Source organism: Eupeodes corollae, chromosome 2, assembly GCF_945859685.1.
Source record: "Eupeodes corollae chromosome 2, idEupCoro1.1, whole genome shotgun sequence".
Lineage (NCBI taxonomy): Eukaryota > Metazoa > Arthropoda > Insecta > Diptera > Syrphidae > Eupeodes > Eupeodes corollae.
This window is the reverse complement of record NC_079148.1, coordinates 127,706,739-127,722,069: the sequence shown is the minus strand read 5'-3', so window position 1 is coordinate 127,722,069 and position 15,331 is coordinate 127,706,739. Positions and strand designations below refer to the sequence as shown.

Sequence of the window (15,331 nt, the reverse complement as noted above, 5' to 3'; positions counted from 1 at the left end):
TTTGAAAACCTTAAGAGAGGTTGGAGAGTGGGAATTTCTGCTGTGGGATAGACTCACCAGCTCGGAAAAGTTTAAAAACCTTATTATTTATATAATGTGAATCGATAAATTATGCTTCAGTGAGATGAAATCTGTTAATCTAGTTTTTTTTTTTTTTTTAAAAAAGGGTCCAAGGTTCCGTTATTTACAAATAAGACACAGATATTAGCCTATAAAATTGGCTCAATGTGTCTTTAATGTGTCAATGTTATTAATAAAGAAGGACCAAAAAGTTTTATTGCAAATGCCATTTTTTGGTAACATTTGCGAATATGAGTGGTGTCAGTAAAAAGTGACGAATTAAATAGTATTTAATTAAAAAACAAAAGAAGTTTTTGACTAAGAAATACAAAATAATGCAACCAGGTGTTTAACCTTTTTCAATCACAAGAACTGTAAGGTTCAAAACATTTCTAAGACCTTCTTTTACTTTTTTTTTGATTTAAGAACTAAAATAATGTAAAATTAATAAATGCTAAAAAGGACTCGAAGTGCTTACAATGCTGAAAACTGGAAACTTACGATTTCCTATGATGAAGAGTGATATTAATCTACGACCATTAAAAAGGAGGAATTTCCTGCATCTACAAAAACTTGTTTGTACGTCGAATTTTAAGTTAATGATACTGGAAAATTGATATAATCAAAACACAATTACAGTTTATTTAATTTGCTTAAACTACTAATTATCAATACACGCAACGAAAACAGTAAGATAGTGCACTCAGGCGTATACGTACTTTTTTTTAATTTAACTCCTGAAATGTTAGGCTAAGCGTTTAGATTTTAGTATATACCTTCAGAAATTTCAGATGTGACTTCGAATTCTATTGAATAATAAAAAATACGCCTGATTTTCTTGGGCTAAGAAACGATTATACATTTTTTTTGTAGAAAATTTTGTCATTTAACAAAATTAACAGATTTTTGAGCTGAGAAACGTCCATATATTTCTTTCTCGAAAATGTCGTCAACATAAAAATATCAATAAACAGTTAAGAAATTATATACAATAAAACTAAATTATTGACATTTCGACGTTTATTCGTAGTCCAAGCCTCTTTTATATTATGTGTCGTTTAGGCACAGTATGGTTGAAATCGATATTTTAAACATTTTACATATTAAGCGAACGCTTAAACATCTATACGATCGTGGAAAAAAGTTTCTAGAGCAATTTTTAATACTCATAATGGTGTTTGTAGCATTTATCGTTCCATAGTTGCATCTGGAACATTTTTTTAAGAAAATTTTTGATTCTATGGACTTTTTGTCATTTTGGACATTCAGCCAGAAATGAGCCTCATCGCGGAAGATAATTTTTCAATGAAAATACTCTTCATTTTCAATTTGTTGCTCTGCCCAATTCAGGAATATGCGACGCTTCTGGTGGTTAAGCGGCTTCAGTTCTTGTGTCAATTTAATCTTGTAAGGATGTAGGCCAAGGTCATTTCGCAAAATTCGACACAACGACGTCACAGAGATGTCCAATGATTGAGAACGACGTATGAGAGACAGATTTGGGATTTTTGCAACTGAAGTCTCAGCGACAGCAATATTCTCGATACTGTGGGCACTTCTTTGTCTCACTGGCGGAAAATTTTGTATTGTGCTTGTGGATTCAAATTTGGCCACTAGACGATCATAAATTTGAAGTAGCACTTTTACCGTTGAGGACACTGACTTAAAATAAATTGGGTAATGCAACAGTCCGTTTGAGGACTAGGGCCTAGTGACTGATAACTCTCAATCATTCCTATGAGAGTACTGTTGTCAGGGATGGAGGGGACCTACAGTTTTAAGCCGAATCCGAACGGCAAATTTGGGAGAGCACTTTTCATGACAAGAATTACACTTGGAGAACTTGTCAATTCCTCGCAAGTGGCAGTACCCGTAAATAAAAACTTTAGATGACAGTTTATCGCACTAACCATCATGCCACGGAATTTCGGTAGCAAATTTCAATTATTTCGACTCGTTGTTGGCTCGTATATCTTTCCATCATGAAATGGCAAACCTTACTGAAGAGAAATGTCAAAAGAGCCGGCGTCGTTTGCTGTCCTTGTTGCTCTGTTTTTGTAGCGTCCCTATTGAAAACCGCTGTATTATAAATTATGGCCATAACGAAAATGATTAATTTTTTAATATGTGATGTTTATTTTATAATGCTCAGAAATCAAGCTTTGGGAAAAGAGAACTTGCAACCTTGATCCTTTTCAGAAACTATCAAAATCTGTTTTTTAAATTAAATTAGAATACAAAATTAAACCGGCATCTTTCAAGCTGTTTTGTTAAAAGTTACAAACATTGTTAGGTTTTGTTTCTAGGTAAGCTTATTTCAATTTCAAATTTTTGTTTAAAAAAAACTCAGTTCATTTATTTTTTGATTTATTTATTTAATCCGTTAATTATCTAACGTTAATATAAACTTATAGCTATTTACATAATTTTTAATTTAAAATTTTAATTAACATAGAAATAAATTAATACTATAAGATATTAAAAATCTTTCTTTAAATTAAATTGTAAAATTTATTGAAGACTGAAATCAATTGATTTAAAGGGCTATTCATACCATAGTTAGTTCTGCTAAAGATGGGACATAAAGGAATCTGTCTTCTTATGCTAGTTTGACTATAGTTAAAATTAAGACGATTCAGAGCTGTTGCGGATATAACAGAACCATTAATTAATTTTAAGATATTGTCTATGTTGTGAAAGTGTAGGGAGGTTTATTAGTAAAAGTCTCTGAGAATAAGTAGGTGGTGTGAACACTTGGGAAAACGGAAGTCTGTCAATATGGACTGAATAGTATGATGCCCATATAACACAGCCGTATTCAAGTATTGGCCTGACAAATGATACATAAAGAAGTTTTAAGACGTGGGGGCCACGAAAGTCACGAGAAAAACGTTTAATAAAACCTAGAATCTTGTTAGCTTTTTTAACTATAAAGTTATAATGGTCACAGAACGTTAATTTACTGTCAAGAATATCACCTAAATCAGAGAAAACGGAAAGCTTACAAAGGGAGGAAGAATCTAATACGTAGTTATAATCTATAATTGTTTTTTTATGTGCAAAACAAATAGTTTTACATTTGTCAATATTCAATAAAAGTCGGTTTGTATTGCACCATTCCCTAAAACTATGAAGATCTTCTTGAAGCTATGAGCAGTCATTAATTGAACTAATAGATTTCAAAATTTTAATGTCATCAGCGTATATTAAAACGGAGGAGTTTTTTATAACGGATGTTATGTCATTTATATATAAGATAAATAATAAAGGACCTAATTGGCTACCATGTGGAACACCAGAGTTGACGTAGAATTGGTCGGAGAATTCATTTCTGAATATAACGCTATAACTTCTGTTCTTGAGATAAGACGAGATCCACGTCAAAAATTTGTCGTTAAACCCTAAGGCCTTAAGTTTATGGACTAAAGTCTTGTGACACAATTTGTCAAAGGCTTTGCTGAAATCTGTAAATACGCAATCTACTTGTTTACGATCTTCGAAAGAGTCAAGGCAGAAAGAAGTGAAGTGAAGTAGGTTTGTAATTGTTGATTTATTCTGGACGAAACCATGTTGATTTTCACATACAATTGAATTACAATTAAAGGATAACATCTTACAGATAATGGACTCAAATAGTTTGGGAATAACGGAAAGTTTGGTAATCGGCCGGTAATTCGTTATTTCATTCTTAGACCCTTTTTTATGAATCGGAGTTTTAAATGCACTTCTCCATAATAGTGGGAAAACTGAGCTTCTAAGAGATTCATTGAACAAAACAAACAGAGGGTACGATAAATGAGACAAACATTTTTTTAAAAACACATTTTTTTAAAAAAGCCATCAGGGCCAGGGTGAAAACAGTCATCAAGTTCTGAGAAACAACAAACAATTGAATCCTCACATATTGTCAAGTCAAGTGAGTTAAGGTGAGGATAATTTTGGGCTGGAAAGAACGAATCGGGAATTTGAAAAGAAGGAGGTACGTCGAAAGCATCTTTGAAGAAATTAGCAAACATATTTGAAATTATTTGGTAGTCATGACTTGTTGTGTTATTAAAAGACATAGCGTTTGGGTAACCGTCAGTTTTTCTTTTACTTTTCACGAAATCCCAGAAGTTTTTTGGGGTCTGTTTCAATTCATTTTCAATTTTTATAATATAGTCAGAGTATAGAATATTGGAGTAGTCAATGAAAATATTTTTAAGTTCGGAGTAAATCCTGAAGTCTTCTTCTGCTCTAGTTTTACTAAATTTAAGCCATGCCTTATTTCTTTTATTTTTTAAGTTTTTTAATTGAGTGTCAAACCATGGTGGAGTTTAAGTTTTACAGCGAGATTTCCGTAATGGCGTAGTTTCATAAAAACAGTTAAAAATAATACTATACAAATTTAGACACATGTCATCAATATTACGATTTAGGAGCAGTTGATTCCAGTCAAAATTACACAATAAGTTAGTTAGTTTATTAAAGTTACATTTTTTTTTAAAATTGAATTCCAGTTTTTCATTTGATGTATTAGGGATATAGCGCACATTATATTCAGTGATATATTTAAAGCTGGATGGTGACGGTCTTCTTCTACTAGTTTAACATCGGCTGGAGATACAGCTACGTCAGTATTTATCGTGTCGGAGAAAAATATTAGGTCCAAATATTTGTTGTATTGATTGGCAACTCCATTAAACTGAACAAGTCCCCAGAAGCTAAACCATCAATAATTGTGAATTCATTGGTGCTCGTTGTACTGATAGGTGTAAAATAGTTGAAATCTGATGATTTTGTCCAGTTGAGGTTCGGAAGATTGAAAGCACCTACGATCAGCAGTTCATCATTAGGTTCCATTAGGTCGTGGATCTTCTCAGTTAAATGCATGCAATTTTCATAGACAAAACTGGTAGATCTTGGAGGTATGTATACTGAGATGATAAAGAGATAACCTGTTTCCAATTTGATTTTAATACATAGAATTTCGACGTCAGAAAGATCAAAAGTATCAACCAAAGTGCATATAAGGTAGTTTTTTACCGCGAATAGTATTCCACCACCAACTGTCTCCGAGTAGCTCGATTGGTGCCTATCTCGTCTAAAAACTTGGTAAGTTGAGTGAAAGAGTTCGGTATCTATGAAGGAATTATTTAGCCCTGTTTCTGTAAGAGTAATTATGTCATGTTATAGATTGTTAATATTTGTATAGATCGTATTTATCTTTGTCCTTAGGCCATTGACGTTTTGGTAATAAATCAAAACTATTTGAATCTGCCTCTTCGATAATAATGCATTCTCTGGGTCTCTTAAAAAGGGTTAAAGGATGACAACTTTATATTATTATTTTGTTTATTCTCGAATTCGTGTATTATGATCCCTTTTGGCCAAAGCGATGTTGAGTTTAGAAGGTGGAAGATTGAGTCTGGAACTCTTATTTTAAAAGATGCATATTTTGAGTGGTTTCGATGAATCATTTTCTCAACTTTTAACAGCGACGTATCAGTCTTGTTCGAAATAAAGTTTTTAATATCGAGGGCGTTTGTTGAAGGGTCAAGTTTAGATAAAAATAAAGTTCGATGGCCTTCTACTACTTTTAATTCAAGAAAGTTGGTTGAAGTGTATAAAAATGAATATCCTTCGTAAATCTATTTTAGAAATTGCTCAAATTTTGGAAATTCTTAAGAAGTATTATACTATCCGTATCTGTTAAAAATTAGTAAACACTTAACGTTTTCTCAACCAAAAAAGTTCATAAGTTAAGAAACTGTATAGCTTAATTTTAGCTTGGTAACTTCAAATTTAAAAAGTTGTTCTACATACAGTTTTAAAATTATCGCAAAATTCCAGACAATATAATTATGTTCTCTAGATACATTTTGGTATTCATGTACCTACATCATATATTAGCATTTAACCCCGCAAGGAATGCATAAAATATCCTTGATGTGGATTAAGTTAAATTTTGAATCTTTTACTAAAACCACATCATCAAAAAAAAAAAAAACTATATTTATCTGCATAATGTTTCTATGTGAACACAAACATGTACCTTCATTTATTTCTCATATAGTGAATGTTTTAAAACATTTTCATGGAGAAGATTGTTATAGAGATGTATAAGTAAGACTTTGGTTTCCTGTTCCTGATACACCATAGAACACATATCTGTGTTTGAGGTTCAAAAACCGAACACAATTCTTATACTGTGTAGAGAGTTTATAGTGAACTCTACACACAGGACCAAGAAGTAGATGTTAATACATTTATTGCATCCTTTTTCGAAATCCACATGAATTTGTATTTGGTCAGAACAAAAATGGAAGAAAGCTTGAGGGAAACTTTGGGAAAACTATACTACTTCTTAGCATACACCATACTCCTCTGTATAGGAGGGATTACAATTCAAATAAACTAAAACTAAAATAGAACAGAACAAGAACTATACTGTTCTTTAACTTATTTTGACTAAAAAGTCAAGAGTGGTTTAGCAAAAAAGGTTGTGGCACGTTGTATTTCAGGAAAAATCATTCGAGTATTTAACAAAAGACCACTTATGAAGGAGTAGGTATGAAAAGTTTGTAGAATTAGTAAGTAGAATTTTGTTCCAACCTAAATTATAAAAACAAAACAAAATTAAATACCAGATCTAAATTAAAAGCTAGGTTAGGTAGTGTAAAGTTCAATAGTTGCTATATTTTCATATTTATTTTTTTAGGATTTCCAAAAGTAGTTCCACCACCTGGTACAACACCTGCACAAAATTTAAGTTCAAGAAGACAATCAAGAGCATTAGAATGCTTAGCACCACCACGAACCGGATCATTTCGACAACGTAGCTCACCAGTACATCAGCCAGCACCACAAGACCGACCGCCATTAGCATTTTGTAAAAGGAGATTATCATGGCCAGAAGTTGATCCTAGATCAACATCGGGGTGAGTAAATATTTTTAATTTTCAACCAAAATATTTGTGAGATTACCAGAATAGATGTTTCTAGCTGTCAATTTTAAAGCAATCAGAGATAGATACATCGATAGATAGATAATTCGGTTTATTTACATTCGTTAATATACATAATGTACATTACTAAGAAAAATAATTTAGTAAAATCGTTAAAGTTTGGCTATGTCGATAGACGGCTTGACTTCTGCTTGAAAATGAACAATGTTTTAAAAGGATTCATATATACTCGTAATTTGATTGCGGTAAGCCGTTGCAGTTTGAAAATAATTAAATAATTGATTTACGTTTCCTTCACAGTTAAAGAGGGCGACTATTTTTTCAGGTGAATTAACATTCCTGCCAATCAATGCGTATTTCACATAAAATTGGACACTTTCCTATGAAATGGATTGTCATCTTCCCTTACTTTTAAGTTACCAAGGCTGTAGAAGATATATAATTAAGACTTATCATTTTTTATCTCATTTTGAAAATTGCCGATAGTCACGTTCGCGTAAATTGTGATTTAGATGGTTGTACGTTGATCTATGCACCAAGGATGTAGCTTGGTAACTTGCAATTAGATTCCGGAGGTCGTCATCGCAGTATTTACTATTTTCATCAACTATTCGAAAGTCCGTTTTTCAGTATACAGAATGGTCTTCTACCTTCTTATACCACAGATTTTTCCTTACAGTTCTTTTCAATGACAGAATTTCATTATTAAAATTTTTTTTGATATAATCAACATGAAATCTAATAGTTTTGATGAAGAGCGGTGATAGTCTTGTAACAATTGAGATCATAATATAGTTTGGGGTATTTTTCGGTAAACGAAATCATTTTTTAATGAAGAAAATCTGATATTTTTCGACCGTTTCAAACTTCTTCCCTCCCCATTCCTGTGCTGCATACATCATAATAGATTCTGCCACTGCAACAAAGACCTTATATTTAACACTATGTGATACTGACTGGTTTGAGAAGAAATTCTTCCATGTTGCGGATATTACACTTTTAGGTTTAATCTGCTTTTCTTTAAGGTGTGCTTACATTTATTAAGATTGCTGGTTATGGTGAATCCCAGATATTTGAAGGCTTTAACAATCTCGATTGGTTCTCTGTCATAGTGCCATTTCTCATTTCTGGCTGTTCTACCAGAACTATTCCGGAATATCATCACCTTGGATTTGCTGAAATTGACTTTCAGACTCCATAACCAGCAATACACATTTAGTCGGTAAATCATCAACAGTAGGGTTTTGGGGGAGTAAGCAAACAGTATGACGTCATATGCAAAACGCAAGCCTTTGATACGTGTCCTTGATATTTCAATTCCACCAGGAAGAAAACAATCAGGTCCTCTATGAACAAAGCAAAAAGATTTGGGCTTAAATTGCACCCTTGCTTGACTCCTATCTTCAATTCCAAACTCTCCTAATTTTCGGTGCCATTCAATACCTCTTACTTATTTTCGCCATAAATGCTTTTTAGCACCTGCCCAAATTTTTCAGACATTCCAAAATAGTACAGCCGGAAGGATAGTGATCAGCGATAAACGGTATCAAAAGCTGCCTTGAATTCGACAAAAAATAAGTAGAGGTTCTTTTTGTTCTGTTCAATAGAGGTTGTCGCTATGCTTTGCAGTATAAAAATATTGTCAATAGGCAAGTAGCCACTTTTAAAACCTGCCTGAAATTCCAAAAGCAACTTACCGTTCGATCGGTTATTTAATGACGATGCTTCTCTTATGTATGGGAAAAATTACGGAATTTTTTAACTTTTCTAGTATCCAAAAATTGTATTGAAATCCGATGTTAAATTTAAAGTAAGCCTTTCTGTTCCATTTTTAAAGGATTCAAATGGTATATCATCAGGTCCCGAAGCTTTCCGTCCTTAAATTTGACTAATACGGTTTTAACTTCGTCATGAGTTGTAACACTATCCAAAATATCTTTCGAGTATGAAGTTTTAGTGTATTGGATAGGAAGCTGGATTCAAAAGTAACTTGAAGTGATCATGCAATACATAGATATTTAGTTCCAAACTGATTTTTGGTTTTGCTCCATTTAATTGGTTGATCGCCATCCAGAATCCTTTGGAATCCTTGGAGTTTATAAGTTTAAGAGGCTTGGTTTCATATTTCTTTAGTTTCTGCATTTGCTTCCATATTCATTTTTTTTAAGGAAAGGCAGCTTAGTTTTCTAAAAGCTTTTATCCATCCGAATGATTTTTTGGGTGCTTTTTTGCAATCTATGTCAAACCAATTTTCTTTACTTTAAAAAATTTTTCCTTGGTATTTTCTTGAAAAAGCTATCATAATTTGACATTTGATAAGCAAAAAACTACGCTACTACAAAAAATGCAAATGAAATAGTTAAAATGCATCAAAAAATTGGTGAACATTTTGTATTAGAAGTTCGCTCAATTGCAATTTTGCAAGAAAAGTTTTCAAAATGTGTTATTTCTCGAAGAGGTGACCCAAATTAGCCATCGAATTCTCTTAGATTAACATCTTTAGACTTTGTTCCTCAGAGAAATTTTCAATAAAAGGCCTCTACTATTGTTGCACTATCGATTTAAGACAGCAGCTATAGTTAAAACTGACCACGGAAAATTTCATGAAAAAGAAATGGTATTGCAAACTTAACTGTGTTGGTTGCTTGCTTGATAACTTCTTCTATTATTATTGACATAAACCTTCCAGTTTACAATGAAATAAATATCGCTTGATTTCTCTTAAAGTCAAAATAAAACCTCTTATTCAAAATTTCTATTCCAACAATGAAAGTATTGGTAACTATATTGCAGTTTTTACTTTGATTTCCTCATTAAAATTTGACAGCTATTGATCAATATCTCATCAAAATGACAATAATTCTATTTTGCTTTTTTATTGTTAATCATATACATACCTCCGCCCTCCAGGAACAAATAAAAGGCATACATACATAATCGATTCAATTTCCTGTAGTAAAATGTCTCCTTAGTCTCTGATCCTGAATTGGGGAAAAAAAACTTTTTCTTTTCGTTGAGGAAATATGTAAAGAAAAGAAACTTTTTCTTGTCTTGTTTTTTCACGGACTAATGTAAGAATATCAACAAAGCTTCTTCGGCAAGGCTTCAAGGTAAAAACGTTTCTCTTTCCAGATTTTGCAATATTCACGCACTAACTGAGTAATTTTCGATGAAATAAAGTCTTTTTATTGGATTTGGATTATAATCTGAAATTTTCGGAAGATAATTTGATCCATATAAGCTTCAATATTAGAATCCGAAGAAAATAACTAATTTTCGACTTGAATCTGTGTGAGACCATGAAAAGTTAATACAAAACAACTAAAGGACACTATATCCTAATATTCTTATTCATATTTATATTCTTCTTTTACTTTCCTTGTATTTATTTGTATCTATTCGAATTGTGATGATGGTTGAAATCTAATTCACTCAACCATTTTGATATTCGCTTACTTGAGCAAAAGAATATTCATAGAAATTGACCAAATTCCAAGAAAATATAATTCTTCTATTGTGTTTTATTTTGTATAATTTTTTTTGTCGTGCAAAACATTTTTTGATGAGGAAGGGCAATCATTGCTAATGGCATTCTTAAAGAGGGATTAATGGAATTGAGTGGCAACCACCCATACAAAGAATTCTATAACATGATTTTGGGATATTTGTTTCGACAGGATTCTCTTATCCACTTCTATAATGTCAGACAATGAAGGATACGGGTCTTACCCGAATAATGAACATTTCAACATCTTATTAAGTGAGCTGAAATTAGCTTGAATTCCTGGAATCTTCTTGTTGTGTGATGAAAATCTCATATATGGTCTTTCACACAACTATTTTGACGTTAAACACTTATGGCGTTATTAAATATTGTAATTGAGTCAAATGGGGTGAAAATAGCTTTAATTTTTCCTGTAACATAAATTATTTGCATTACCATTGGGTAAAACAATATTTTTTTCTACATTCATTTTAATATCAATTGTGGAATTTTTCGACGGATAGTTCAGAAACTTTGCATTCGACAGGCGATATATGATAGATGATAAGTTTTGAATTTTATAAGATATAAGATAGAGGATTGAATATAGATGCGACATGATTTTTGACAAATGATAGATAGTCTTAAAAAAAGCTGTTTCATAAAAGGTTTTAATCGTTAAAGGCTTATTTGACAGCAACGAGGGTATAACTCATACAGCTTTTCTTGTTTCTAACATCTGATGCTTCCCACATGAATTATAAAACTGTTGCAGTTAAAACTCACACTAACTAAAAATTGTACCCCCAAATTTCTACAACTCCTTACTGTCGAATTCGACAAAATTTTTGAGACAGCCAACGTGAGTTTTCGTTCAACAATCTCATTTCCTTGCATAAAAAGGGCAGCTGTGAAAATTCAACAAACTACAAAGGCATTTTCGTTTTTTCATCAAAAGCACCTAAAGGCTGAGCACTACGACACCCAACTATATACTTTACCTAGAAACAGAAAAAGTCCCCTTTTCTTTGAATATACTCTCAAATTACACTTTAATTATGTGCCAAGAATTGTGGAGATGGAAGAAAACAGGATTCTAAGGCTTGTTTTAAGTCACATTATTAATTCCAAAGGAGTATGCGTAGGTGAGTGGTATAGAATGGCGAACGATTGCTCAACAACTTTTTTAATATCAACTGAAGATAATCTTTCTGCGCTTAAGGGGGTATTCTGGTCTAGAAATTAAAAAAAATCTATTTTTTTTTCTTTTCATATTTTCATAGTTTAACTATTAAAGAATATGTCTACTAGAGGATTTTCCCAAATTCGAATTATTTTCGGAGAAATAAGTATTTTGCTGAGCAGCCATCCAAATCGGTTGGGCTGCAACTAATAAAACAAAAGACATAATGGGGTACTTTAAACGCGTTTTTCTCAGAACTGTCTTTTTGAATCTGATACCCACGATTTCTCAGGTTCTGCCGAACCGATTTACTTGAAATTTTAAGAAAGTCTTCTTTAAGGACTTGTCTACGTCCGGAACTACGGCCATCCCCAAATTTTTATTTTTACTATTTTTAACAAATCGAAGAATGTTCAAAAAAATGGTAAATTTTTTGTATTTTTCTTTAGACAGCCGCCATTTTGTAAAAAAAAATGTTTGTAACTTTTCCGTAGTTCCAGACATTGCGACATTATTGTAGATTAATAATCTTTTTTAGTTTTTGATTTCAGATTTCTAGGAGAGTTAAAATCGTGGGTATGGTCACGCACCAAATTTTTGAGACGCACTACTCTATCAGCTGATAACTAACGGAATTTTTTTTTTTTTTTACTTTTTTATTTTTTTTTGTATGCTTCTAATGTGAATAAATAATGTATAAAAAAATTGATGGTAAAATTGTAGCTTGCTTTTTTCTACAGCACTTCAAAAATTACATAAAATTCATGTCTCTAGACCAGAATACCCCCTTAATTCGAAATTTGATGATTTTTTGATGAAAATCGGAAAAAGGATGTACAATTAATTAACTGACGAAGCGAAATCATCATTATTTAGAGCTTATTACAGTAAAGTTAACCACTTTTTTGAAAAAAAGACCTACTTCTTGGCCATACCATACGCCAAATTAGTACAATTTTTAAAGTCAGAGGAGACCTCCTCTTACTTATTACTCACTTACTTAAGGTGTCGCTACAGTCCTGTGTGAACTAGGGCCTCACCCAACAAACTTCTCCAACTAGCTACTTTCCTGGTCTAAAACTACACTGATATCCGCTCCAGCGGCTTTGTTAGACTTCAGGTTAGATATGGCAATCTTTGCTTCTTCTGAGTCGGGAGGACGGGATTGTTGGTTTTTGTCGTTTATGTTAAATGGATCATCCTGCCTGAAAGCGCAATTCGGTTCGCCGTCACCGTTATACAGTCTGCAGAAGCAGTCCTTCCATATTCTCAGCATTCCACTATGATGTTTCCACTATCGTCTTTGCAGCCTTCAATCCTAGGGTTATGTACTTGTAAATTTCGTTTCATCTATCATCTTGGCAATATTGCCACTGGTTTTCGATACATTGTGTTGGCGGCAGAGAACTTCGAGAGATGTTACTTGTAACTCGGTCGGCAAAGGAATTCGCGATCTCTTGAGATTGTAGCCGTTTGATGTTGTTCCTTTTCGGTTCTGTTTTGCCTTAGGTCAGGAAACTCGAAGTGCTACTTTAGATACAACGAGGTAGTGGTTAGAGTCAATGTTAGCTCCTCGGAAAGTTTGGACATCCTTATGCTGGAAGCGTGTCTTGCGTCGATCGCAATATGGCAATCCGGTTGACGGTAGATTGATCTGGAGATCTCCAAGTTCCTTTGTGGATCAAAATCTATGATTCTGAATCCGTTGTCGGAAGTGTTGTCGGGCAGGCTGGTTTTTCCTATTATTCCACCAAAGAGGTCTTCCCTTTCTAGCTTGGCATTTAAACCGCCCAGGACAGTTTTAATATCGTAGCTAGGACACTGCTCATAAGTTTTGTCTAAGAGCTCGAAGAACACATCTTTGGTGTTGTCATCCTTCTCATCTATGGGGCGTGCGCGCATATCATGTTGACGAATTTAGCCTTGATGCGGGTGGTCATGAGGCGCTCGATTATGCACCTATAGCTCAAGACTTGTTGCGTAAGACTGGCCCCAACGACAACGCCGTATCCAAATAAGCGCTGTTTGTTTTCTCGGTAGCAGTCACCACAGAAAATACCGCAGTTTTTCATCCTCTTTTCTTTACCATTATTATTATAAAAATTAAAATGTACATGTAAGTCTGGTAGACGGCCATCAGCCAAACCATTTAAAGACTTAATATAAACTTAGAAAAGAATATTCATGTAAATAGTGAGATATCCATATGTTCCTACCTCATATTTTCCAAAAATTCCAATCTTTTGTTAATCTCATCCCATAAAAGCAAAGAACATGCTCAAATTCTTAATTACCTGGATTTCGAGAGTAAAAAGTCAAAAAAAGAAAAAATTACCATAAATAGATCGTTGAAAACATAAACCTCCCAACTCGTACAGGATTTTGTTTTGCCCGCGCATTGAATTCTTCAAATATCTCATGTGATTAACATCCACGATTAAAGGCGGTATTACGTTGACACAACCTATGCCTATATATTTTTGGCTATATTCTTGGTAAAAAAGTACGTACGGATATACGAATCTTCAATTTACAAGCTTCATTACAGAGGACGAACAAAATACAACACTCACTTGTTTTTTTTTCTGATTCACGTGGAGGTATGTGATTGCGAGCATCCTTTTTGCTCCTTTATACTCCAACATACATTCTGAATTCCAGTGAAAATTCCTGCATATACAATTTAACTCCTCCGAACATCACCACGGATTTTATTTCAGTGAAATTCGTGAGTCTCGAATGGGGTTTATCGAATTTTTAATAAGGAAGGCAATACAGATTTATTTTGTTTTTCTTTTTATTTTCGATAATGGCTTTTTTATAATATGCAGAAAGATAATCAAGAAAAATGGTGACTGGATATATCTGTCATATATTTACGTTCATACACCCATCCACATAGTGCTGCGAAAGATTCCTGCCAGCGACCGACCTACATACAACTCGACTAACAGTGAGTAAAGTCAATGATTGTAAACTATATAAACACCACACAAGGACACCCAATGCAAATTAAGGTACTTTCGGTTTACCTTTTCATAAGCTCACCTCCATCATCATCATCGATACACAACACAAAGTTTATCTTTCTGTAATTAAAATTCGTTGGGCGAGTATTTTATTTTTTGGTAAATAAATAATAAATTATTTTCGCGTATACGTACGTTCATGGGAAGTTTTTCGAAATAAAATACGTGATCCCACCTGGTTAATAATAATTATGTAATAATAATTATTATCATATAGGAATGGGGGATGGGAATAGGGATGATATGGAATAGAGGTGGTGGGTGGTATAGTGCGTAAACTTATTTTTTGTGCGTTCACTAGGGCGTATGAGCGTTATATTAATAATAATATATATAAAACCAGGGTGGGAGGGTGCCTGCTTATGTGTATAAACGTGATTTGAAAAATAATTTCTCATGTGCAATTAATATTTTAATTGGAACCTTTAATATGTTCCTCACACTAAATCTGAGGCAATAATTCTTTTTTTTCGGGCTGGGATACCAAGTTAATAGGTTTTTGGGACTTTGGCTGAATAAAATGAATATTAAACATGTGAAAGGGTTTATGTTTACAGCTTAGTGGTAATGAAACCACATGGTGATGGAAGGCTTATGGTAGTAATTTTGAAGAGCGTAGTCAGAGCTT

The 15,331-nt window shown here is 33.1% G+C and overlaps 1 protein-coding gene across 2 annotated transcripts in view; it reads left to right on the top strand.

Moving 5' to 3' along the window:
* The window catches only part of LOC129945332 (BAI1-associated protein 3), a 169,719-nt gene that overhangs the window by 82,723 nt on the left and 71,665 nt on the right, over positions 1-15,331 (top strand). For both annotated transcript variants that reach the window (XM_056055002.1, XM_056055003.1), the window contains exon 3: positions 6,761-6,980. In XM_056055002.1, the coding sequence (XP_055910977.1) occupies positions 6,761-6,980 (220 nt within the window). The remainder of the gene's footprint in view (positions 1-6,760; positions 6,981-15,331) is intronic.